Source organism: the organism of the source record quoted next, unplaced genomic scaffold (assembly GCF_019419815.1).
Source record: "Pyrus x bretschneideri cultivar Hongxiangsu unplaced genomic scaffold, Pyrus_bretschneideri_v1 Contig81, whole genome shotgun sequence".
In the NCBI taxonomy this organism is placed as follows: Eukaryota; Viridiplantae; Streptophyta; class Magnoliopsida; order Rosales; family Rosaceae; genus Pyrus; species Pyrus x bretschneideri.
In genome coordinates, this window is record NW_025999822.1 from 1,103,670 (window position 1) to 1,130,156 (window position 26,487).

The following is a 26,487-nucleotide window of genomic DNA, read 5'->3' on the forward strand; positions in this document are numbered from 1 at the left end:
GAACTCGGCGAAGATACCATTGATTCGAATCATCTTAGTTGGCTTATCCAAGTCTCTGTCGACCTTGCCTTCTTTCACGAGCTTTTCTAGGTAGTTATTCCAAGTGTAACAGTCGTCGGTTGTGTGACCAGGACCTCGATGGAATGCGTAATACTTGGTGTGGTCCAACTTGGAAGTATCTCCTTTTGATTGCTTCGGTAGCTTGAACCATGACTTTTTTTTTATGTCGCGAAGGATTTGATGGATCGGAATTGAGAACTTAGAATAGTTCTTGGTGATCAGGCTTTCTTTGGTAGTGGGTCGGTCTCTACGCTTGGCTTTCTGCCTACCCTTGCTGGACTGGCTCCCGTCTTCCATCCTTTGAGCCACTACCGACTCTTTTCAAGGCTACTCAAGTGCCTTTTCTACTCGTCGAGCCTCATCCTAAAATGCATACTTTTCTGCCAAAGCAAAGGAGTCTGCTAAAGTTAGATCTTATTTCATGATCATTTCCTCGAACTGTGAGTGGTCTGCTGGGAGTTCTTTTTGGATAGCTGCACTTGATATTAAGTCGTCGCATTCGATGACCTTTGTCTTCTCTGCTTTGAACCTCTTCACGTAGTCACGGAGCGACTTCTTTGGGTTTTTCTTCAAATTGAACAAGTGGTTGGACTTTTTCTTGATCGAGTGGTGGGATAAGTAGTTTTTGGTGAAAACTAAAGAAAGATCATCAAAATTCTAGATGGATCGTGGTGGCAAGGTATGAAACCAATCTTGCACCTCGCCTTGTAAAGTGATGGCGAATATTTTGCATATAAGGGCATCGTTGTTCCGGTAAAGGACCATCGCGCTTCGGTAGTGCTTTAAATGCCTCTTCGGATTTCTATCTCCTTTGAAAGATATGAAGTGTGGCATGCAAAACTTGCGTAGAGGCTCTACCTACTCGATCTAGTCCGTGAACGGTGACCTGCTCATTTTGGTCATATCCCACCGTAGTGCTTCATCGGCCACTTTGTTGCGTTGGAAATCACGTAATCATTCGTTGAAGAGTCTATCTACCTCTTCTTGGATTTTTCTTTGTTGGGGTAGCGAAGCTCTCGGCTGCCCCTGGTCTTGACCTGCCGATCTAGCTGCTTTTCTATGTTCTCGGCTTATCCATGTCACGACGGCTGTGCATGTGGTCCATTCTTAGCAGGCAAGGGAATTCTTTGCAGGTTGTTGGTTGAACTTGAGCCGGATTGAGTAACTGCTTCTCTCCATTTGTCGTGCTGCTTACTTCGATGAGATGTGGAGGTTGCTCCTTGTGGGCCTAGCCGTGAATGAACGCTTTGCTTGGAAGGTTGCTCATGTTGTTCATAGGTATGTGGTCCCAACCATGAATGTATACTTGTCCGTGAGCCTAGTCGAGAGTGCACGCTTCTTCACGTGCTAAGATGAGAGTATATGTTATCTCGGGGGCCGAATTGAGAGTGTACGCTGCCAGAATGCTCGGTTCGTAGCTGGTTGAGTGGCTGCTTGCTGGGATGCTGCTGGAAAGGTTCATCGTCTGCTCTTGTTCTACTTCGGGACACCTCGTTTGGGGAACGTTGGATCTCGGTGCATTGCAAAAGCGGATTCACCAAAGTCATTTGTTATGCATGGGCGCTCGTTAACTCTATGACTTGTCGGGACAAATGTTGCTCGCCAATCAGATTGGAAGAGCTTGGAAGGAATGTGCCTCCTTGAGCAGTGGAAGGGTGGTAGACTTCGGGTGCGAGATTTGAGTTGGAAAATGTCAAATCCGTAGAGAAATGTGGTGAAAATGTCCTCGGCTAAATAGTTGGTCCTGATGGTTGAGATAGTCTTGGGTCGACTAGGCCTGCTTAGGAAACCAAGGGAGCAGGCTGGGCCATGGGAGTGGACTGCTTGGCGTGTGATCCACGCAGGTGCGAGGCTTCGGCTTGGCTTGGCAACGCATTGAGCTCACGTTGGGACATGGCTTGGGCTGTGACCTTGGTGCTGTGAGCCTTGAATGGCACGGCTTGGGCTTGCTTAGATGGCATAGCTCGGGCCGTGGTGGTGACACCATGGACCTTTACACGGGTGGCTACCGTGGTGAACATCGTGGTGGTTCCTGTGGTGGAACCTCGTGGTTGTGGTGCCGCTCCGCTTATTGTCACATTTAGCCTTGTGGATCGCCGCTGTCCCATCTCTTGAATATTGGAATTTTCATTTGTTGAATTTTCTAAATTTATAGCCATTGTACTTTTCTTTTATGTTTTATCTAAGAATTTTTGCAAATAAAAAATCCTAATAATAAAAACATACGAAAAATCTATAAATGGACAAGAAAATAGAAAAACCTTGGATGCGAAAGTCTTCTATGAGTGTGGGACTCAACTCTTAATGAAAGCACCAATTTGTGGATGCAAATTTCTTCCTCCTTGTTCTTGGACAAAATTGCAACTACAAAACAAATAACACCTACAAAACAAATAACACCTTAGGTCAAGGCCAAAAGCCTCACGCGCCCACAATGAATATGGAGCGGGATGGGGGGCTTTGGCTGAAGAACCTCTGATGCCAAAATTAGAATTTTGATGGAAAAGTGTTTGAAGAATTTTTGAGTGTTTAGCAAGAAAGCACAAATCCTATTGCATGTAAAACACTGCCATTACACTAACCTAATGTACCTCCGTTTGAAAACGCCATGGCTATTGTTGTCAGAACTCAATGCACTGCAATCCTTCTCCTCTATGTCAGATTACTTAATGCTCTAACCAAGAATAAGACTTAGTTCTTAATCGAGTGTGTATCTGTGAGAGCAGAGGTCACAATATATATAGCCATATATCTCTCATAATCCAATAAGGATTCCTTATTAAAATCCTCATAGAAAACAAATTATGTTTTCTAATCCATATCAGTTTAATACCAAACACAATCCTTCATACATAAGGATTGATATACCATATCTCATAAGGCTTTCTCATACCTATTGGACTTAATCATTCAACGTCAAAACATTCAATCTCATGTTTATATTCTTACATTCTCCCACTTGAACATAAGATCAACTTCTTACATGAATGTCTCCAATTATAAGAAGTGATCACAAAGCCTTATATGAGAATTCACCATTATGACCATCTTCCTATTGCATTTCAAAATATGGAAACTAAGAACCCTAGACTATAATCACAATGCAGTAGTGATTCTAAGTTCACACATATCCAATCCACAAACATGACTCATAACTTAAACTGATATATTTAGCCAATCATAAATATGCTCCCACTTTTCAAAAGGACCAAAATAAAACAATCCCAAAGAAAAGCAACATAACATCAACTAAACACAATTCATTAACCATAAGCTTAAAATAGACAATTGTTTTCCAAAGCATCAAATGAATCCAACCTCTAACATGGTTCAATACCAAAACTACAACACCTTACAACTAAAGCATTGAGTCTCGAGACAATGACACTGATTAAAACAAAAAACTAACTAACAAACTGACTACATCTCAACCTCAGCTTTGACTGAACTGCACATAGTGATTTAAGCAAGCTGCAACCCCGAGTCTTAAAACATAATTGATTACTCCCACTGATCAAACCCTTCTAGCACTCCCATCAAAGAAACATGGTTTTTAAATTATCCTATAAGTAGTGCCATAATTAACGGATCAGCAAGCATCATTGTAGTATTTATGTGCTCCACTTCAATAATACCTTTCTTAACCTATTCTCTGACCTTAAGAAATTTCACATCCATCAAATGTGAAGCTGAAATGTGTCTATTATTCTTGGCAAAGCACACATCCGAGCTATTATCATAAAACATCTTAATAGGCTTCTGGATTGAGTTCACAACCTTTAAATCTGTCAAGAAATTCTTCAACCAAGCTACTTGTTTCATGCCTTCAAAACAAGCCACAATTCAGCCTCCATAGTAGATGTAGCTATGACAGTTTGTTTTGCATTTTTCCATGAAATTGCCCCCTCCCAGTTATGTGATAGTTATGCGACCCCCAGTGGATGGATCATTCATGCAAGCAAGTAGAAGTGCACATTCGGGCAACTTCAAAGTAGATTTGACATCGATACGACTAAGTTTACACAATTTAGACTTGACATACTATATTACGTACATCACACCTAATTAAATAGCAAAAGAAACTAGAATTTTCCACTAACATTCTAATCAGAAGTGAATCATTTTCCTTTGAATAGCAAAGATGAAACATATGACTAATCCCATTACCATAAAGGCTATACTTTCATCACATTCCAAATTGATTTACATAATGGATTCCTTTATTGAGCACCTCCTTAAGCCAACCATTGCTTTTAGAAAAATTTGTCTTCCGCATTTTAAAAATTTTCAACTTCAAATAATACACATTTTCTGCTCTTGCAACGACCACTTATCTTTTCAAATTGTCCACCTTGTTAACAAAATCCGATACTAAGAAATAAAAAAAAACCTATAAATACAGTAAGTTGACAGATTTGAAAAAGTAATAATATGAATTGGAAATAGTGTTAAATTAAATAAGAAACAATGTTACAAAACCACAAATAAGAAATGTTATATTAAATTAGAAAAAGCGTTAAAGAAAACCCTTACCTATATAAGTATTCAATCCATCACATCGTGTCCTCCTAGAATCAGACACAGTAAGAATATGGTAAATTACACAAAATTACCTCAATTATTGGGTCATTAACAATTTCGTACCTCGTCTTTAAAAAGTTTCATTGTCATACATCATCTACGAATTTGTTGCAATGTCATACCTTCCGTCAGTCTGTCTGTTAATTCTCTGTTAAATGCTGACGTGGCTTAAAACGGGACCCACTCTTTATTAAAAAAATAATTAATTTTTTAATTCTCAAAAAAAAAAAAAAAAGGGGACCTACCTCCACTTGTGTCCCCTTCTCTTTTTTTCCTTCTTCTCTTATTCTGTTCTTCCCCTTCCCTCACCCTTTCTTCCCCCGCCCCTTTATCTCTTCCCTACCCACACCAACATCACTTCCCCATCCACCCGTGTCTGTTAATTCTCTGTTCTTCCCCCAGATCCTATCACCCCCACCCCCCAAAACCCCGAAACCCTATCCATTTGTCGTCGTTCTCCCCCTCTCAACCCACCCACCCCAAACCTTCCTTCCAAACCCAGAATCCCACCTCCATCTCCCCCGCAACCCTCAATTTCTTCCTCTCTACCTCCCTCCTCTCCTCCACTCTCTTACCCTTCCTTCCCATTAATTAAAAAATAAAAAAATAAATAAAATAAATAAAAAAAACCAGTTGAGGAGTTCCGACTTCGACGGGAAGGATGAGGTGGTTCGGGGAAGGAAGGGTTAGGTGAGGTGCGACGATCTGGGTTCAAATTTGTTTTTTATTTTATTTTTTGAAGTTTTGAATTGGAGGGAAGGGTAAGAGAGTGGAGGAGAGGGAGGTCGGGATGGAGAAATAGGGGGTTGCGGGGAAGGTGGGGATGGGATTCTAGGTTTGGAAGGAAGGTTTGGGGTGGGTGGTTGGGAGGGAGGGAACGACGACAAAGGGGTGAGGTTTCAGGGTTTTGGGGGGTGAGGTGATGAGATATGGGGGAAGAACAGAGAATTAACAAACACGAGTAAAGGTGGGAGTGAAGTTTTGGGTTTGGAAGGATGGTTTGGGGTGGGTGGGTTGGCCTTTTATGGGGCGGGGCGGGGTGGCGATAGAGAGAGATGAGGGAAGATGATGTGATGAAAGGATGAGGTTTCAGGGTTTGGGGGTGGGGTGATAGGTTGTTGTTGTCTTTTTTTTTTTTTTTTCAAAATTTTTAATATTTTATTAATATTTTTAAAAGAAAGTGGGCACCATGTCAGCATTTAACAGAAAAATTGACAGATAACTGACGAAAGGTATGACATTGCAACAAATTCGAAGATAAGGTATAACATTGAAACTTTTTAAAGACGAGGTATAAAACTGTTAAGACCTAATAGTTGAGGTAGTTTTATGTAATTTACCCATAAGAATATCACTATTATCAAGCTTTATTACAATTATAGTCGTTTCTTTGTAATTCTCTGTAAAAGATAATATCGGACATAAGCAACAAAGAAAATAAGCAGACTATTGAACCAATTATGCAAATACTCAACAAAAACTCAAAGTTCATAGCGTCAAAGATAAGTTAAAACACATAAAATCAGCCTATGTTAACTAAATCATACAACATTGAAGAAATCTACATTTTACTAATTTCCAAATCAGTTTTGAACTTTCTATGAACAATTTAAAATGGTAGTATATGACAGATAGATTTGTAAATAATACTAAGCTTAATTTCCACAAAAAAGCAACATTCAAGTAAAAGGAGATTTACTAAGATCTCTGATTGAGACATAAGAGATTGCAGGCGGGGTTGTAAGCGGTCATCTAATTGTTGTAGGCAGGGAGGTAAGGGTTCTATTTCTCCAACAATAAATGGTCGGTGGGAGGTAAGCTGTTAGTTTGGAAGGTGCCTTTGTAAGCCTTTATTAGGCATTGAGGATCATAATCAAAACTAACATGGATTTGAGCATGCCAATGTTATCTTTGTATAATAGACTATTGTTTAGTTATGAACTGAGTTGATTATTTACGCCACAAGTTACTTAGACTTCTTAATTATCATTGGATTGTCACATATGGGTTAAGCTGGATAAAGTTATTTTTCTTACCTTGTAAACAAGGACTTTTACTCATAATATTGTATGGTCCAAAATGAAGGGGGTCCAGAACCCTTTCAACAATTCCTTTGATTACAATGATCACATAAAGAGGTAAAGTTAATAAGTTCGGCCAAATTGATCACATATGAGACTTTGAACGAAAGATAGTTGAAAGTGATTTAAAAACACAATGAAATATACATTAAACAATAGATCTACTTTATTTAAGTACAGACAAAAGGGGGCTCGGGTAAGATATTAACCTTGTTGGGCATGGTTCAACTGCTTGCAACCACTTCTCTTTGTATTTATAGGGGTTCATGGACTCAAGAAAATGAAATGTAAATAAGGCTTCCTAAAGAGTTTCGATACTACAATACTAGGGGAAGGTAGCAAAACTTCTAAAATTGACAAAAGATGACTTTCTATGGGGGATGTACAACTAAAAAGGGCATAGTCTGGTCAAAATGCAGCTTTTTGGTTTCTTGCTTGTTTGAGAGCAAAGTTTAGATGTCTTTTGATTTATTGGTTGAGTGTCATTTTCTCTAGTGTCTCTTGTTGCTTTTATAGATGTTTTAGCCCAACTGTCCAAATTTTGTCTTTTGCTGATGTCCTGTAGAGGATGGTTAGTCACCAGTTATTTACTCATCCATACCCTTGAAAAAAAAATATATATATATATATATATATATTTTTTTTGCTGGGGTGAGTTGCCCTCTATCATCCATCACTTCTAACATAGACATATGGTGTATGTCTTGCTTAAATGATTTTTAAATTCTTCCTCGGGCTTTGGCTTTGTTTGAGCTCAATCTCTCTCTTGCTTTTGTGTTCTTGGACCTTTATCCCCACTAAGCCCAATAATAATTATCCATCCAAACACAGCCTCTTATCTATACTGCTTCAATTTCTGCAAGGCGGTTGACGACTTTGATCATGCTTCCTACACGCTGGCGAGAGACAGTTGGAGAAGCAGGGTTATGGTTTTTGGTTGAGAGAAAACATGAATCGGAGAAGAAGCAGTGGATTGAGAATGGTGGGGGAGAGAGTTTCACTGCGAGAGAGAGAGAGAGAGAGAGAGAGAGAGAGGAGTTTGAGATAGAATTGAACTTAATTGAATGGGATTCCACGTGTCAAAGAATTCAATTAAGTGGATTGAGAACGGTGTTGTTGCAGAGAGAGATAAAAGGTAGGAACTGGTTTTTTTTTTTTCCCGCCCAAAGGCTATTTTGAGTTTTAGTATACAATACAAATACAAATTTTGTATTTTAATGCCCTTTCGAGTTCTGGGCTTATTCCGAGTACCCATCCGAATTCATATATATCCTGCTCGAGAACCTCCCAAAAGCTGGGTCACCCGTCAGGCCCACACTGAATTGTGTTGCTCGGAGCCGTCAGATCGGTAGATTCACAACGATCTAACGGCTATTATTCCATTCTGTAAACGCATGTACTGGAAAATCGGTGCTGTTGCTCGAGAACATCCCAAAAGAGTTATCCATCTGTTATCACACAAAAACGAGCCATAGCAAAGGTTTCTCGGTCTCTCTCACTCGCAGAGAGCCATGATCCGCCGGACTTTCAGATCCGTTCCCGTGATCGGCCGCGTTCAGGAATGCGTTGCCAGGTTCCGCCGCGCAATCGGCGGAGAAGTAGAAGCCCACGCGAAAGCCAAGTCAGAGTCCGCGCAGGGGCAGAATAGAGGGACTCGTAATCGTAAGTTTTTTTCTTTTTCTTTTTTTAGGGTTTATTATGCACTTATAGGGCTTCTTTTAGGGAGTTTATGTAAATAAATTGTAAAGTGCGACATTTATTTATTTAGGGGTGGTTAATTCTGTATAATTTTCAAGTTACTTTTTGGTTACTGCTAAACGAACAAGCTTTTATTTCATGCCAATTTAGCTCTGCAACTATTATATATATATATATATGTTATATATATATATATATATCCATTTTTGCAATCTTAGATTAGCACTTAATTGAATTGAACTGAATTGAATTATATGTAGACACATAAAAATAAAAATAAAATAAAAAAATTCAGAAGTTGATGTCGTTTGCATTTGCAGCGTTCGATAAGATCCATAATAGAGTAAGTTACTTTAATGTTGTATGATTTACTTGGGTCGGTATGATCTAGACATTATGTAATTCGCGTTTTAGTTGATGATTATATTATCATTTATAGCATGTATGAGTGTAGCAATAAAATTTCAGATGTTCCTATTACACGCGCCATGAGATGCTCCTCGGTATGATCTAGACATTATGTAATTTGCTTTTTATTTGTATTTGACTCTAAGATGGAATTGCAAAATTCAAACAGATCACAAGGCAATAGAACCAAAAATTCATGGAGATTTAACCAAAAACCCAAAGAGTCGTGGTGAAGTGATTCGTATGGGACGTGCCAGTCTTGTGGATGATCCTGTTTGCGGTGCGGCCCAAGGTATGCTTTTCATTTTACCCTTTGTCTTTACTTTCAACGCCTGTGCATGGCTTCTATTTGGTTAGCAGTTTAATTGAGCCTGTAGTACTATCCTTGAAGTTCAATTCCGTTGCTACCAGATAAAATGTACCCCCACCCTAGAGTATGTATTTCAGTTGTAACTCTATGGGGTTTGTTGTCGTAACAGAGATTGAACTATTATTAAATGATTGATAACTTTGTTGTAAAATCCTCTCCCGCTCCCCCAGCAACAACCCTAGAGTATGTATTTCAGTTGTAAACATATGGGTATTATGTCGTTACAGAGATTAAACTATTATTAAATTGTTGAATTCTGTTTTATTTCTTGTAGATATTTGTTGTTGGCTGAGTATGTCTAGTCTACGTAGGCTACCCATTAACATTGCGATGACAATGAGTTGGCTGAGAGTTTGTGTACTTGGTTCAATAGTGTGACTATTTTTGTTGCTTATGAATGTCAATTTCCGAGTGTGATAATTATTTCATGAGATTTTGTAAACACCTCCGTCTACAATTTCTACCCCATATATATTGAGTTTTTTTTCTGTCAGTAAAATCTCCATTTCGTCTTTGCTTTTTGTTACCATGCAAGATTTTATTTTCTCAGCAAACTTTCTGCTTGTGGTACTATTTTAAAATTGAAAATATGCGCTTTAAAGTTTCATAGCGGAAATTCATTTTTTGTAATTTTCTTTCTTAGTTCTGGTAGACTGTCTTTACAGTTGTGTTGCCGCTAAACAGTTTTTTAGTGGAATATATTAAGCAGGTGGCATGGCTATGCTAAGCTTACTTATTTAAGCTTGAGAAAGCAAACGGTCCTTTAAATTAAATTTGTGAAATGAATGACTTATGTTACTCTACGATCAGCTGGTGTGTGTACCTTAATATCATGTTGTTCTGCCTTATCTTGTGTGTTGGGAATATGGGCCTTGATCTGATTTTTATTCTTTTTGTTTTTGGTTGTTAATAATGGCAGGAAGAAGGACTTCGAAGCAGAATTAGCAGCGGAAAAACTTAAATGTGGTCCTTGTGGAATTTGCGGAAAGGAGAAAGACCACTGGATTGATGATTGCCCTTACAAAGAACGTATCCCAAACCCTCTGGAGGTAACTGTTCTTGATGGTAGGTATGGAATAGTTTGCAAGTGTTGTGGTCAGCCTGGTGGGCATCCTGGTCGCCGGGGCTGGACTGGACGTGCTACTCTCAAGTTTTGTGGCCATTGTTTGGTATGGGGTGAGCACTGGTGTGCAGATTGCCCGTGCATTGGGCCCGATGAAGTTGCGAAATGGAGAAAAGACATTAAAAGGTTGAATGTTATTGTTTGATACAGGAACCCGAGAAAGAATTTCTGGACTTAGAACCATATTTTAGGGCCGTGCAAAGGAAGGATGAGGAAAATGAATATGATGCTTGAGGAAAGGAATGAGGGACATGGAGCCTGGGGAACTTGAGGAATCATAAACCGATGCTGCCGCTGCTATAGAAATTTGGAGGGCGCGACGCTTTCCTTTTTCAGGCTTTTAATTATTATGACTTAAATTAACGTTGAACACATGTAAGTGTCGTGTTAAATTACTGGTCTTGTTTGAAGTGCCATTACGTTTCTGTTAAGTATGAATGATATATGGGAGTCCATTTTACTGTCTATGAGGTTGGTTGGTTGTGGGAGAGCCCCAAAAGATACTGATATCGTTTTACCCTCTCCAAGCCTCTCAAGGGGTGTTTGTTTTCTTTCACTAAACTTCACTGGACTGGACTAATGGTTTGTCCATGTTTTCCTTCACTAAACTTCACTGAACTGGACTAATGGTTTGTCCAAAGTCTTGTGTTTGTACCCCGTAAGGTCTAGATTTAATGGGACTAACTCTCACTCGCCTCGACTAAAGCTGAAGGGATATATATACGAAGATTCGTCCTGTCCACATCTCTCATCCAGGAAACTCCATCATCTCAATTTTAGTTTGGGTGTCTAGAAAATTTCGAAAATTATCATTTTGCAGAGATCGCGATGCCCCATTTTGATGCAATCTCGAGGAAATGAGTTTTGTTTGTATTGATTTGAAACTAGTTAAGTTCGAAGTCAAATGATACAAGCTATATCAAATGAGAAAAATGACTCTCACCGGTGACTTAAAAATTGATTTAGTTATCCAAATGTTATCATACAAAAAGCAAATGCCAGTCCAATAAGTGACAATGTGCAACAGAATTATATATTCGTCAAAGTAATGATAACCACGTGATTTAGGATATTTATGGGCTGGAAATTCATCATCATACCGAGTACGAAGCCATCTTGATCAAAAGTTTTTGAAAGCGGTAGTATGCAAAAACCAAACCACAAATATTGGAAATTTATAGTCTATACTGGTGAAAATTAATAACATTTCCAATTGTATCCCAATTATTTTTCTTCTTGTTTCTCACTAACCAACCAGAGGGTTTCAAGCTAGAATTTTAGACTATTAAACAAAAAAGCAATGTTGGTTGAATGTGTGAATTAGAAGACCTAAATGCTAAAAAAGAAAAAGGAAACAAAAGATCAAACCAAAATCAAGGGTCTCTACGTAAGGCAAAACCTTTGGCTTTCTATTGCATATTAAATACCTCTACTTCTTTTGCTACTGTTTAGGGTTGAATATCATGTCTTTTGTCTCCCCCTCCCCCAATAACAACCGTAGAGTATGTATTTCAGTTGTAAAATCCTCTCCCCCTCCCCCAATAACAAACGTGTAAGCAGCTGCAATCTCTGCAGCTTTCAACTTTGGAGAACTTCCTGCAACTCTAAGTTTGTATGGTCCAAAATGAAGGGGGTCCAGAACCCTTCCAACCATTCCTTTGATTACAATTATCACATAAAGATGTAAAGTTAATAAGTTCTGCCAAATTGATCACATATGAGACTTTGAACGAAAGATAGTTGAAAGTGATTTAAAAACACAATGAAATATACATTAAACAACAAATCTACTTTATGTAAGTACAAACAAAAAGGGGCTCGTGCAAGATATTAACCTTGTTGGGCATGGTTCAACTACTTGCAACCACTTCTTTTTGTGTTTATAGGGGTTTGTGGACTCTGGAAAATGAAATGTAAATAAGGCTTCCTAAAGAGTTTCGATACTACAATACTAGGGGAAGGTAGCAAAGCTTATAAAATTGACAAAAAATGGCTTTCTATGGGGGATATACGACTAAAAAGGGCATGGTTTGGTCAAAATGCAGCTTTTTGGTTTCTTGCTTGTTTGAGAACAAAGTTTAGATGTCTTTTGATTTATTGATTGAGTGTCATTTTCTCTGGTATCCCTTGCTGCTTTTATAGATGTTTTAGCCCGACTGTCCAAACTTTGCCTTTTGCTGATGTCATGTGGAGGATGGTGAGTCACCACTTATTTACTCATTCATGCCCTTGAAAAATATATTTTTTTTTGCTGGGGTGAGCTGCCCTCTATCGTCCATCACTTCTAACATAGACATATGGTGTATGCCTTGCTTAAATGATTTTTAAATTCTTCCTGGGCCTTTGACATTGTTTGAGCTCAATCTCTCTCTTGCTTTTGTGTTCATGGACTTTTATCCCCACTAAGCCCAATAATAATTATCCACCCAAACACAACCTCTTATCTATATTGCTTCAATTTCTGCAAGGCGGTTGACGACTTTGATCATGCTTCCTACACACTGGCGAGAGAGTTGGAGAAGCAGGGTTATGGTTTTTGGTTGAGAGCAAACATGAATCAGAGAAGAAGCAGTGGATTGAGAATGGTGGGGGAGAGAGTTTCACTGCGAAAGAGAGAGAGGAGTTTGAGATAGGTAACCGCAGTAATGTTGTTGCAAAGAGAGATAAAAGGTAGGAACTGGGAAGTGTCTATGGAATGGGATTCCACGTGTCAAAGAATGTGCTGCAAGTGACAACAAGACAAACGGGGCAAGATTTAAAATAATAAAAGATAAGTAAGGGCAGAATTGGAAGCAAACTGTTCAATGAACGGTGTTTTAGGCTATTTTGAGTTTTTTTTTTTTTTTTTCGCCCAAAAGCTATTTTCAGTTTGAGTATACATATAAATACAAATTTCTGTATTTTAATGCCCTTTCGAATTCTGGGTTTATTCCGAGTACCCATCCGAATTCATATATATCTCGCTTGAGAACCTCCCAAAAGCTGGGTCACCCGTCAGGCCCACACTGAATTGTGTTGCTCGGAGCCGTCAGATCGGTAGACTCAAAACGATCTAACGGCTATTATTCCATTCTGTAAACGCATGTACTGGAAAATTGGTGCTGTTGCTCGAGAACGCCCAGAAGAGTTATCCATCTGTTATCACACAAAAACGAGCCATAGCAAAGGTTGCTCGAGAACGCCCAGAAGAGTTATCCATCTGTTATCACACAAAAACGAGCCATAGCAAAGGTTTCTCGGTCTCTCTCACTCGCAGAGAGCCATGATCCGCCGGACTTTCAGATCCGCTCCCGTGATCGGCCGCGTTCAGGAATGCGTTGCCATGTTCCGCCGCGCAATCGGCGGAGAAGCAGAAGCCCACGCGAAAGCCAAGTCAGAATGGGCGCAGGGGCAGAATAGAGGAACTCGTAATCGTAAGTTTTTTTCTTTTTTTAGGGTTTATTACGCACTTATAGGGCTTGTTTTAGGGAGTTTATGTAAATAAATTGTAAAGTGCTACAGTTATTTATTTAGGTGTGGTTAATTCTGTATAATTTTCAAGTTACTTTTTGGTAAACGAACAAGCTTTGATTTCATGCCAATTTAGCTCTGCATCTGTCATATATATATATATATATATATCCATTTTTGCAATCTTAGATTAGCACTGAATTGAATTGAACTGAATTGAATTATATGTAGAAACATAAAAAAATAAAAAATAAATAAAATTCAGAAGTTGATGTCGTTTGTATTTGCAGCGTTCGATGAGATCGATAATAAAGTAAGTTACTTTAATGTTGTATGATTTACTTGGGTCCGTATGATCTAGACATTATGTAATTCGCGTTTTAGTTGATGATTATATTATCATTTATAGCGTGTATGAGTGTAGCAATAAAATAAAATTTCAGATGTTCCTATTACACTGGTCTTGAGATGCTCCTTGGTATGATCTAGACATTATGTAATTCGCGTTTTATTTGTATTTGACTCTAAGATGGAATTGCAAAATTCAAACAGATCACAAGGCAATAGAACCAAAAACTCATGGAGATGTAACCAAAAAACCAGAGAGTCGTGGTGAAGTGATTCGTATGGGACGTGCCAGTCTTGTGGATGATCCTGTTTGCGGTGCGGCCCAAGGTATGCTTTTCATTTTACCCTTTGTCTTTACTTTCAACGCCTGTGCATGGCTTCTATTTGGCATGGCTATGCTAAGCTTACTTATTTAAGCTTGAGAAAGCAAACGGTCCTTTAAATTAAATTTGTGAATGAATTACTTATGTTACTCTACGATCAGCTGGTGTGTGTACCTTAATATCATGTTGTTCTGCTTTATCTTGTGTGTTGGGAATATGGGCCTTGATGTGATTTTTATTCTTTTTGTTTTTGGTTGTTAATAATGGCAGGAAAGAAGGACTTCGAAGCAGAATTAGCAGCGGAAAAACTTGAATGTGGTCCTTGTGGAATTTGCGGAAAGGAGAAAGACCACTGGCTTGATGATTGCCCTTACAAAGAACGTATCCCAAACCCTCTGGAGGTAACTGTTCTTGATGGTAGGTATGGAATGGTTTGCAAGTGTTGTGGTCGGCCTGGTGGGCATCCTGGTCGCCGAGGCTGGACTTGTGATGCTATTCTCAAGTTTTGTAGCCATTGTTTGGTATGGGGTGAGCACTGGACTGCAGATTGCCCGCGCATTGGGCCTGATGAAGTTGCGAAATGGAGAAAAGACATTAAAGAGGATGAATGTTATTGTTTGATACAGGAACCCGAGAAAGAATTTCTGGACTTAGAACCATATTTTAGGGCCGTGCAAAGGAAGGATGAGGAAAATGAATATGATGCTTGAGGAAAGGAATGAGGGACATGGAGCCTGGGGAACTTGAGGAATCATAAACCGACGCTGCCGCTGCTATAGAAATTTGGAGGGCGCGACGCTTTCCTTTTTCAGGCTTTTAATTATTATGACTTAAAAATTGATTTAGTTATCCAAATGTTATCATACAAAAAGCAAATGGCAGTCCAATAAGTCAAAATGTGCAACAAAATTATATATTCGCCAAACAAGTAATGATTAACCGCGTGATTTAGGATATATATCGACTGGAAATTCATCATCATACTGAGTGCGAAGCCATCTTGATCAAAAGTTTTTAAAAGCGGCAGTATGCAAAACCAGAACCAAACCACAAATATTGGAAATTTATAGTCTATTTTCAAAACACAAGACAACAAATTTCCAAACATTTCCAACTGTATGCCAATTCTTTTTCTTCTTGTTTCTCACTAACCAACAAGAGGATTTCAAGCTAGAATTTTAGACTATTAAACAAAAAGGAAACAAAAGATCAAACTAAAATCAAGGGTCTCTACATAAGGCAACAACCTTTGGCTTTCTATTGCATATTAAATAACTCTACTTCTTTTGCTACTGTTTAGGTCCAACATCGTGTCTTTTATCTCGCAAAGCCACACCTTTTTTATTTTCTGCTGAGAAAATTTCTAAGGTGAACCTGCTAATGCATGATGATGGGACGGTGAAAATCAACTTACAGGATATTTTGCCCTCCTTGGCTCACAAATTCCCTAAATCCAAGGATCAGCCAACTTCTTAGCAAATATCCTTGCATAAAGGAGACTCTGGGTTACCCCTGACTTCTAGCAATGTAAATCATTTCTTACAATGAAAGATTCCAAAGCCTTTCAGTGTTTGTTCATCAATGAATTTCTATATTCATCTAAATGGACAACAAGCAGACATAATCTATTCTATAATCAAGTGGTTATAATGAGTACTTACCTTAACATTAAGTATTCGTACATTCACAAATATCAAACATGAGCTTAATTTCAACACAAATGCATAATTTCATATTGAGAAATACTTCCCCACACCTCCCAGTGTATAAGAATTTTAGACTACCAGCCTCAAATTAAAACCACAAAACACACTTGGGTGGATCAACTAATTAAAACCAAATGTATTTTAACTAATTACTACCAGCCTCTACGAAGCAATGGATGACTTTATTGTTGGAAATTAAATATAACAAATACAATGGAAAAGATTGAAATTGGAAAAGAATAACAAAGAGAAAAACTTATAAAACATACGTAGATATCGTAATTGGACTGTAGAAAGGAGCAATTTCCGCTGCTAAAGGAAGCACGTTGGTCAATTATCAACTCAAAAACATTTCATTAACGACGCGTATGAATTAAGACCACCACCACTCCAAGGTCTACTTCAGAATATGCAAAGCATTTGATTAAATCATATTCCATTGAAAGCTCTTTAACTTAAGCCTCAATCAAAAGCATTGTCTGTGAGCCAGTAATTCCTATAACATGCAAATCAATGTTAAACTCTTCCTTGAGGGTAGCTATGCAAAGATTTGAAAAATTAAATTTAAACTCCAAAATGTCATAAATATTTTCAATGACAGATGACCTTACACATATTATACAAAAGCCTTATAATAACAGAAGAAAAAGTGAAATTAAGTACCTGGTCCCTCAATTGATCCAATAATGTGACACCAATCAGAGCAGGTCGGATATTGCCCACTGCTATTGCGGTTCTTGAAAGATATAATGAGCCCTAATACAATCCTCCCGCTTTATCACTTCAGTAATTTTGTACTCAGTACAACCATGGGCAATTGCACACACATTAATGTTTGCCTGCATTCATAAAACAGATTAGATCCCTTCGTATTGTAAATAATGGATTCTGAGAAACGCGTAGAATCAAAGTCAACAGTAGCCCGTATTGTAAACCAGTGTATAAACCATGAAATGTTAAATCAAATAAAATAATCCAACTTGTTGCCAAACCTTTGCCAGTGCATTGAAAAGAGTTGCACTAACTCTTGGAGTACAGGCAATTTTTTGGCCAACTGCTGCCAAAATACTACAGTTTGGAATCACTTGAACCTGAGAGGGAAGCGGTGCTAGAAATTGGTATTAAAAGATGAACACAAAGATACATTCAAACATATGTACAATAAAATAAAAAAATAGCGTGCAGTAAAAATTTCAATGTGGGAATCAGCTAACTAATCAGTATTCACATGGAATAAAACATTCATTCACATTAAAATTCATGCCACCATTTTCAACTCTCCTTATAATTCTTTAACCGATCCACAAAATATGGGTCCAATAAGGTCTTTCACAAGTAAACAATAAACTAATTGTCAGTACATTATCCTTGATCTGCTTAATTTACATATCGAGCAACCTGGTCAAGAAAATTAGTCAAATGAAAAGCAAGCACCTAAGAAAGACGCCCAGCATTCAAAATCTCACGAAATCTAGACTGCAGTAACTCAGACACAGCATTTACTTCCTTCAGCATATAACATGAACACAAATTCAGAGGATGACATAACCTGAGATATCATAATAACATTAGCCCCAACATCCTTTACGGCACTGAATATATCACTGGCTGCACCAGGAACACCAGCCAGTCCAGTTCTGTGAATGAAAGAGAATGTTACAAACAGAGGGAAAGTAAATTTTAAATTATAATCCAGCAACAACCACTGCAATGCACATCTCACCCTTAAATCATGACAGAGGCCAAGTTTAAATTATGGCAAATGCTTTAAGAAACGACTCCAAACCTTGAGTAGTTTCATCCTCATTAGGGCAACAGAGTTTCCACGTCCCGCAAGGTCAACATTATTCCTTATTATAATGGGAAAAAGTGCACAACCAAACCAAAAGTACAACTTGACAATAAATTCATAGTTTAGAATAGTTTTAAATGGCAGCAATACATTATGTTACAGTACCAGTAAATTAAATCACAAACACGTCTAGCAAAAATTAACAAAGCACAATTTTAAGTCTGTTTCACAAAACCCCTACCTCCCTGCCTAGAAGAATCAGATGACTGCCTACAATATCTCAATCAGAGGATCTTAGTAAATCTCCTATTACTTGAATGTTGTTTTTCGAGGAACTTAAGTTCAGTATTATTTACAAATTTTTCTATCATATAATACCATTTTTAATTTGTTCATAAAAAGTTAAAAACTGATATGAAATTGATAAAATTTACATTTCTTCAATTTTGTATGATCTAGTTAACATAGACTGATTTGATCTATAACTTCTCTTTGATGTGATGAAATTTGCGTTTTTGTCGAGTATTTTGCAAAACCCCTACCTCCCTGCCTACAACTATCAAAGGCCACCTACAACCTCATTTCTCTTGTCTCAATCAAAGAATCTCAGTAATTTCATTTTACTTGTTTTTTGGTGCAAATTAAATTCAATATCATTTACAAAGTTATTTGTCATATATTACCAATTTTAAATTGTTCATAGAAAGTTAAAAACTAATTTGGAAATTGACAAAATATAGATATCTTCAATGTTGTATGATTTAGTTAACATAGACTGATTTGATGTGTTTTAACTTATCTTTAATGTTACGAAATTTGAGTTTTTGTTGAGCATTTGCATAGTTGTTTCAATAGTCTGCTTATTTTCTCTGTTACATATGTCCGATATTATGTTTTACAAAGAATTACAAAGAAACGACCATAATTGTAATAAAGCTTGATATCGGTAATATTCTTGTTGGGTCGGATTCGAGGAGGACACAATGTGATGAATTGAATACTTATATAAGTAAGGGTTTTCTTTAACCCTCTTTTCTATTATATTAAATTAGAAACAGTGCTACAAAACCCTTACCTATATAAGTATTCAATTTATCATATCATGTCCTACTAGAATCAGACCCAACAAGAATATCACCGTTACAATTATAGTCGTTTCTTTGTAATTCTTTGTAAAAGATAATATTGGACATATGCAACAAAAAAAATAAACAGACTATTGGACCAATTATGCAAATACTCAACAAAAACTTAAAGTTCGTAACATGAAAGATAAGTTAAAACACATCAAATCATTATATATTAACTAAATCATATAACATTAAAGATATCTACATTTCGTCGATTTCCAAATCAGTTTTTAACTTTATATAAATAATTTAAAATTAGTAATATATGAAAAATAACTTTGTAAATGATATTCAGTTTAATTTGCACCAAAAAACAAGTAAAATAAGATTACTGAGATCCTCTGATTGAGACAAGAGAAATGAGGTTGTAGGCGGCCCTCTGATAGATGTAGGCAAGGAGGTAAGGGTTCTGCAAAATACTCAACAAAAATGCAAATTTCATAACATCAAAGAGAAGTTATAGCAAGTTAAATCAGTCTATTAACTAGATCATACAAAATTAAAGAAACGTAAATTTTATCAATTTTATATATTAATTTTAAACTTTCTATAAACAAATTAAAAATGGTATTATATGATAGATAAATTTGTAAATAATATTGAGCTTCAGTTCCACAAAAAGTAACATTTATCATCTGATTGAGACATGAGAGATTGTAGATGACCCTCTGATTGAGGTTGTAGGCGATCATCTGATTGTTATAGGCAAGGAGGTTGGGGTTCTGCTTCTCCAACAGTAAATGGCCGGCAGAGCATTGCAGCATAGCGGAGGCCACTGATCAAGGGACGGGAAGAGCGGCGCAACATGGAGATGATGGGGAGTTTAGGCGAGTTTTAGAGTCTGAGAAAATATATGTAGGATTTTGCCTAAACCTAGAGAGATGTTTTAAATAGGAAAGAAAAAGAATAAGCGGACCTGACTGATGGACGATCCGAAATGGTGGTCGGGGCTGACTGTTCCTCAATACACATACTTGTTGATGCTAGGGCCAATTAGTTGGGTTTTAATCAAAGACACAGGTTATTGAAAAACTAAAAGATGGTGAATTGAAGATTTTACGAATAACAATAGATATATTAATAAAAATCAAATAATAATACGATTCGATTCAGGAATTTGTATCTGTACTTCCAATTTTTTAAAACCAGTTTCAATGCACCAAAAAAAAATCATAAAATCTATGAATACATGAATTTGAAAACAGAAAATGAAAAAAACAAAAGCTAAAAACTTGTTTTTATGGGGTAGAGAAACGGACAGATCCCTAATAAATACCATTAAGCCGACGGCTCTGCCTGTAAGTGGGCCTCGTCAGACATTTATTGGGTAGGTCACATTTATTGTGCGTAAGTTGGCCTCGTCAGACATTTATTGGGTAGGTCACATTTATTGTGTGGGTCACATTTATTGTGTAAGTGGGCCTCGTCAGACATTTATTGGGTAGGTCACATTTATTGTGTATTGTGCGTAAGTGGAGCTCTGTGGGTCACAATTATTGCCCGTCTCATATGCCACACCTTTAATTTATTTCCTTGCGGATAAATGACAATATTTGGGAACTCACCGGGAAGTACCCAGTATACTGACTTGAATACGTGGAACAACTAGATAACAGCACCCGCCCATCTCAAATCTGCTTTAACACATAACCAATCGGCCTCTTATCCTTCTTGCCAAACACATTCTAGTCTGCCATCCAAACACGTCTTCTCTCTCACCAAATTACTACCAGTCTTCCATGAGATACATGATTCATCCCATTATCCCAAGCCACCGTCCTCTCCCACCACCACCACCAAGCCCACCCACCCTGCTCCCACTGGTGACTCCACAAATTGAATTGGAACTCGTAAGAAAAATTGGAACTTCTTGAGCGCATTCCAATTTTCAAATGCAATGTTCGTTATAAACATTTTAGAATGGAGGTCTTGGAAGATCTTTTGACTAAGAGTAAAAAAATGGAGTATACTTCTTTTTTTAACTATGTTGGGTTCATTTGGATGTACTTTTAAAATAACTGAAAGCGTTTTTAGAGAAAATATTTTTGGATTTCAAAAGCACTTTACATGCTTTCTACAAGAAGCACTAGTTATGTGTTTCTTCTAGAAAGCACTTGGAAGTGTTTTTTTTCATGATTTACTAACATTTTTACTAAGGATTGTTTCTAAAAATATTTTCACCAAAAACGCTTTCAATCATTTTAAAAGCACATTCAAACAAGCCCTACACTAAGAGAAAAGAGGTAGGCAAAGACCATCTCCAACCAAATAGGCTAAAACTCTCCAATCACAATATAACCCTACACCAATATATTATAATTTGGATTTGCCTAATCATTGGAATGCATGAACGTCCAGTAAGTTCCATGAAAATATTTATACAAATCTACTATCAGTAAAGATTATCTTTTAATCAGCAAAACAATTCATTCCGAAGAAAAAATGTCCAAGAATCATGGCCGAGCAGAGAGACCGGTCAAAACACCCATAGAGTATTTAAACAATTCATTGTTACGCAGACATTTTATAGGAGATGGACTAAATCAAGTCACACAGTGTACTATGTGTGTGTTTAAATACACGATAATTGTAAAAATATATAAAATAAAATTAGAAAAGAGAAAAGTGGAAAGTGGGAGAGAGAGTGAAGTAAAATTATGGTTACACTAGCCTCCACTTACGACGTTTTACTCATCACTTGTACAATTTAAATGTATTTATCTACGTGGATTTGAGAAGTGAATTAAGCGTTAAAAGAGTGAATGTAACCTTATCATATTTAGCTTCAATACTACTGCATTTTGTCAAGGACAATGGTCCCCGCTTGGGAAGATCCAGAAAATGGTTTGGTTGACTCATTTCAAAACGAACAAATTTAAATAGGCATTTCAGGAAAGACATAGGGTAACACGATTGGATCTTTGTACCTTGTAAAATCTTCATGCATATGTTGTTTGCTTCTTTTTACAATTTTGATAATAATCTGCATTGCACATACACAAAGATGATCACAAACAGGTAGCGTAGGACCATATGTCTGGAGCTGCATTGAATCAAATAAAGGCTATGCATCAGAGCCTGCTATATCACTTTCAAAACAGCCTTGCATGTAAGAACAAATTATACCCGTTTGTAAGTGCAACTGTTCAAATAATTTACTTGTTGAAAATTTTAGTGTACCTTGATTTTCTCGGGAACCACACACGCCACCAGCAATGGGACTAAAAATCGGAATGTGCATTTTCAAATTGAAGAAAAAATTTCCGGGAAGAGAGAAAGAAAGGGATAGAGCAGTACACACCTGAGAATGCGGCCTGATTGCCCTTTTTTTCAAAAGTAGTCAAAACCTGAAAGCAATCAAGTCTGATCAATGCCAAAACAGAAACGACAATCAGCTAGCAGAAGCTATCCAGCAACAGGCATATCCAAACAGATACCATTCATGTTTCTGTAGATGATCAGTGCCAAAATTCTCTCACTCAAAAGCACTTCTATAGTAAACGAAAGTCATAGAGTTGAGGACTCAATCTATGCTGAGGACTCAATCTATGCTGGACTGCTGTCTGCAGCGGTGGCGGCATTTCCGTTTATTTTGTTTAGGACTTGGGAGGAGAGTCCATTGGTAGATGGAGATGGTTTAACCTCTGGAATTCCAGAATCTGTCACAGTAACTCCCCTGTTTTTCCTCTTCCTGCACAAAACCAATAGGTCCAATACAGATAAGGAGAGTTAGTATTAGCAAAACTAAATGCGAGAAAGAATTATATAATACTGAAACTGATAAGAATGCATGTAAGCATGCAGACATTACTTGGGTGAAACTCAAGACATTCAATTATCACTTCGGAATATCCTTGACAAAGAGTACATATTTGGCAAACTGCTGAACATTTAATTGCCAGGCAGTAAGAAGAGGTATGAGAAGCGGGAGGACATGCTCTGCAACAAATTCTCACTTGGCGAGTTTTCAAACCAAAACAAAAATATACCCAAACACAGAAATCTCTGTTTACAATCCCTTCTACTTTGCTTCCTGCTATCCCTGAGTCCCCACCCTCTATATTCATTGTTCCACTTCTAAACTCCTGTTAAATTATCCGCATCTAAACCCCATCAAACCTTTTTTCTCACTCTTGAAAATCCAAACCACCACTTAAAATATACAAAATCACAATTAACTAAAGATTACAATACACTATATCACACTCAGAACCAAAATGTACTAAAACTAAAGATGAACTCAAAATCCTAAATAAATGTAAAACTTTGATCTACAAAACCAAATTACATTTTTGAGCAAAAAAAAAAAAAAATAGGACAAACCAAACAATATAGAAATACAGCTATTAAATTAAGCTTGATTTACATTATAGAAAGTCCATTCAAACAACTAAAAGGACATAAATGAAAATATTGAGAAAGTCACCTCTTTAAAACACCACCAGTTCCACTCTTCTAACGTTTTTAGTTTAACAAAATCAAATTAACCTGAAATTAAAATAAACCTCATTAATTAAATCAACCTACAGAAAACAAATTCACACTCATACATGTATAACGCAATACACACATGTACAATATATATAATTGAATGAGATACCTTGATGGCTTGTGTATTTGCAACCGTGCCTGGAGAAGAATATCACACAAAAAGGATTTTAATGATTTAATTAGTAGAACTATGTCACTGACAGTATGAATTGATAAATTAGATATACTGACACATCAATAATGATTTTAGTATTTGCAAAGTGTGCATAAGCTAATCTTGAAGCAGAATTTGTGGCATTAGTCTAAAAACCTGTAAATTGGCAACAATTTGTTCCTCACCAAAAGGATCCGGAGAGGATCCTGTTGGGAAATAGACAATCAAAGGTGGCTTGTGACAATATGTCAACATGTCATGTCGTTTTAAGGATTGCATGCCTATTACTTTGGAGTAATAGTTCATGGACAAAGGGACTTTAAGGTTGTAAATCATTATGTCAAATAAGCATGAGGATTATGTACTCCTTTGACACCTTTTGTATTTGGTTGATCTCAATAATTAAACACCCGATCCCTTATGTAAAAAATAAATAAAGAAAAAAGAGATGTCAAACGGTCCCGTCATGAAACATGTCCACAATAACCGTAAAATGTCTTTAAACAAAACGTCAATTCTGATATAGCATGATGTGAAAAAAGCATACATTGCAACAGCCATGAAGAAAAATACCAGTTGGCAAGGCTCCCCTTAGTCTAGCATGAGGATTATGTACTCCCTTGACACCTTTTGTATTTGGTTGATCTCAATAATTAAACACTCTATCCCTTGTGTAAAAAATAAATAAAGAAAAAAGAGATGTCAAACGGTCCCGTCATGAAACATGTCCACAATAACCGTAAAATTTCTTTACACAAAACGTCAATTCTGATATAGCATGATGTGAAAAAAGCATACATTGCAACAGCCATGAAGACAAACACCAGTTGGCAAGGCTCCCCTTAGTCTAGCAAGCGCCTGATCTGCAGGTCCACAAAACCGTATACCAACAGTTTGCAACCTATTTACAACAGCTTGCGGTAAATTAAGTTCCTGTAAAAGAAAATAATTATTAAGAAATAAATAATCTAATTCTGACTGACAATATACTCAAAATATAATGACTTTCACATCATTATTTCACAATTGAGTTAACAAAACTCTTTTTGTGCTAGTTTAACTGTACGACAACATAGCTACCAAACCATTTGAACCCTTCATTTCTATTATTAATTAAAGGATTTGTTCCTACTTTCTCTTCTTGAATTTCTATGGTGGAGATAGTCACATGTAATGACAGAAAAAAAAATTTAAAGAAAAAAAAAAAACACACTGTTAGATGAATCAAAAATGCAAAGAATTCTCTTCGAACATCAAGAAGTCACTTGAAATAGTTTTTTTTTCTTTCACAAAAACAATAACTGGGTTTATGAACTTTGGTTGGAGCCTTCACATAACCTAAATGAAACTGATGGATAAGATCTGTACACCTAGAGACAGCTGTAAACAAAACATGAAAAAATGAGCAAAAAATAGAGAGGCAGCAGCTCCCAAGCACAAAGGCAAGAGGGAAAAGCTGAGAAGACCCGTAAGTATACCATGATCAAGCTTTAAACCTCTCACCTAGCTAAGCCCTGAAAAACTCAAAGCAAGGAAGGACATGAAAGGGCATCAAAAACCATTTCATGTCTGATAATTGTAGTCATACATGTTGCAATGATGTTACACCACTTATAAGATCACAACGATTCAATTTTCATACCATAAAAAACACAATTCTCACAATATTAAATAAGATATTCTTACAAAAAAGACAAATAAAAAATAAAAAATAAACGAAGTTATTTACGTTGACTACAAATGGTTTCAAAGCTACAGACAGAAGCCCCAAAAAAAGAAGAACAAATTGTCCTGAAACAAAGCACATAGCCAAATCATATAACCAAGCAACAGATCTAAGCATATAAGATCACAAAGATTTAATTTTCACGCTATAGAAAACACAACTCTCACAATATTAAATAAAAAAAATCTTACAAAAAAGGCTAAAACGAAATTATTTACCTTGAGTATAAATGGCTTCAAAGCTACACACAGAAGCCCCAAAAAACGAAGAACAAATTGTCCTGAACAAAGCACACAGCCAAATCATATAACCAAGCAACGGATCTAAGGATATAAACAAAAAAGACAATCAGAAAAACGAAATTGAAATAAAACATAGAACAATCTAAACCCTAAGAAAACCAAAACCCCATAAACAAAAAATTAAAAAAAAATCATTAAAAAAGCAGATCCAATAACATCAAACGCAGCCGGATCATAACAAAAACCGAGCAGCAAAACCTCCCAAAATGCCCAAACAAACAAATCATGGCATAAATTAATGAAAGAAAATCAAATACATTACCGTTAGCAGGTCGTTCATTGTCGAGGGCAGCTGAAAAATGCAACCAGAAAAGAAGAAATCACGAAGGAAGCAGAGATGGAAGAGATCACGAAGCAAAGACTGAAGAAAGCGAAGCAGAGATCGAAGAGAGCAGAAATGGAAGAGAGATGGCGAAGCTGAGTGCTTAAATTTCTGGGGTTCAGACTGATCGGCGCGAGTAGAGAGATGAGATCAGAAAGAGAGAAAAATTAGGGTTTGAGAGATAAACAAACCTAAGACTATCTCCAACGACTTAAAACCTAAAATTTCCCTTTTTTTCCCCTCCAAAATCTACTCCAACCAATGACCTAAAATTAACCTAAAACCTAAAACTTATTTTGAGGTCAAATACCAGCCCAATTTTAGGTCACAAAGCAAAATGGTCCCACCCACTGAGACTGAAACAAGGGTTGTGAAGCACACTGCCCAGCTCCCACGCGCCAAACAACCCACAATTCATCTGA

At 37.0% G+C, this 26,487-nt stretch overlaps 2 protein-coding genes across 38 annotated transcripts in view; one reads left to right on the forward strand and one right to left on the reverse strand.

The window, feature by feature from the left end:
* Window positions 1-26,163, reverse strand: part of LOC103956549 (bifunctional aspartokinase/homoserine dehydrogenase 1, chloroplastic-like) — a 41,321-nt gene extending 15,158 nt beyond the window's left edge. The window contains exons 1-13 of one of the 33 annotated variants that reach the window (XR_007255177.1): window positions 26,006-26,163; window positions 25,660-25,721; window positions 24,514-24,648; window positions 24,289-24,383; window positions 23,671-23,699; window positions 23,497-23,558; window positions 22,508-22,761; window positions 22,372-22,417; window positions 21,998-22,053; window positions 17,935-17,998; window positions 17,583-17,785; window positions 17,141-17,239; window positions 16,312-16,987 (exon numbers count right to left, since the gene is read on the reverse strand). Coding sequence is in view for 2 of the 33 variants with exons in the window: in XM_048575925.1 (XP_048431882.1) it covers window positions 16,874-16,987; window positions 17,141-17,239; window positions 17,698-17,785; window positions 21,998-22,053; window positions 22,251-22,291; window positions 22,372-22,417; window positions 22,508-22,510 (447 nt within the window). In the remaining 31 variants the exon portion in view is untranslated. Of the gene's footprint in view, window positions 1-16,311; window positions 16,988-17,140; window positions 17,240-17,582; window positions 17,786-17,871; window positions 22,114-22,250; window positions 22,292-22,371; window positions 22,762-23,496; window positions 23,559-23,670; window positions 23,700-24,288; window positions 24,384-24,513; window positions 24,649-25,444; window positions 25,507-25,659; window positions 25,765-26,005 lie in introns of those variants that run through there. The other 32 variants (XR_007255166.1, XR_007255175.1, XR_007255164.1 and 29 more) reach the window with 32 other exon arrangements.
* Window positions 8,043-15,400, forward strand: LOC103956548. Of its 5 annotated transcripts, XM_048575922.1 has the most exons (4): window positions 13,243-13,424; window positions 13,489-13,734; window positions 14,324-14,446; window positions 14,713-15,400. In XM_048575922.1, exons 2-4 carry the CDS (start codon window positions 13,584-13,586, stop codon window positions 15,150-15,152), a joined length of 714 nt encoding a protein of 237 aa, XP_048431879.1. In that variant the 5' UTR covers window positions 13,243-13,424; window positions 13,489-13,583; the 3' UTR covers window positions 15,153-15,400. The 5 variants fall into 5 exon arrangements, with proteins under 5 accessions (XP_048431880.1, XP_048431878.1, XP_048431881.1 ...); XM_048575923.1 differs by lacking the exons at window positions 13,243-13,424; window positions 13,489-13,734 and adding an exon at window positions 8,043-8,384; XM_048575921.1 differs by lacking the exons at window positions 13,243-13,424; window positions 13,489-13,734; window positions 14,324-14,446 and adding exons at window positions 8,087-8,384; window positions 8,998-9,120.
* Window positions 26,164-26,487: the final 324 nt, after the last annotated feature.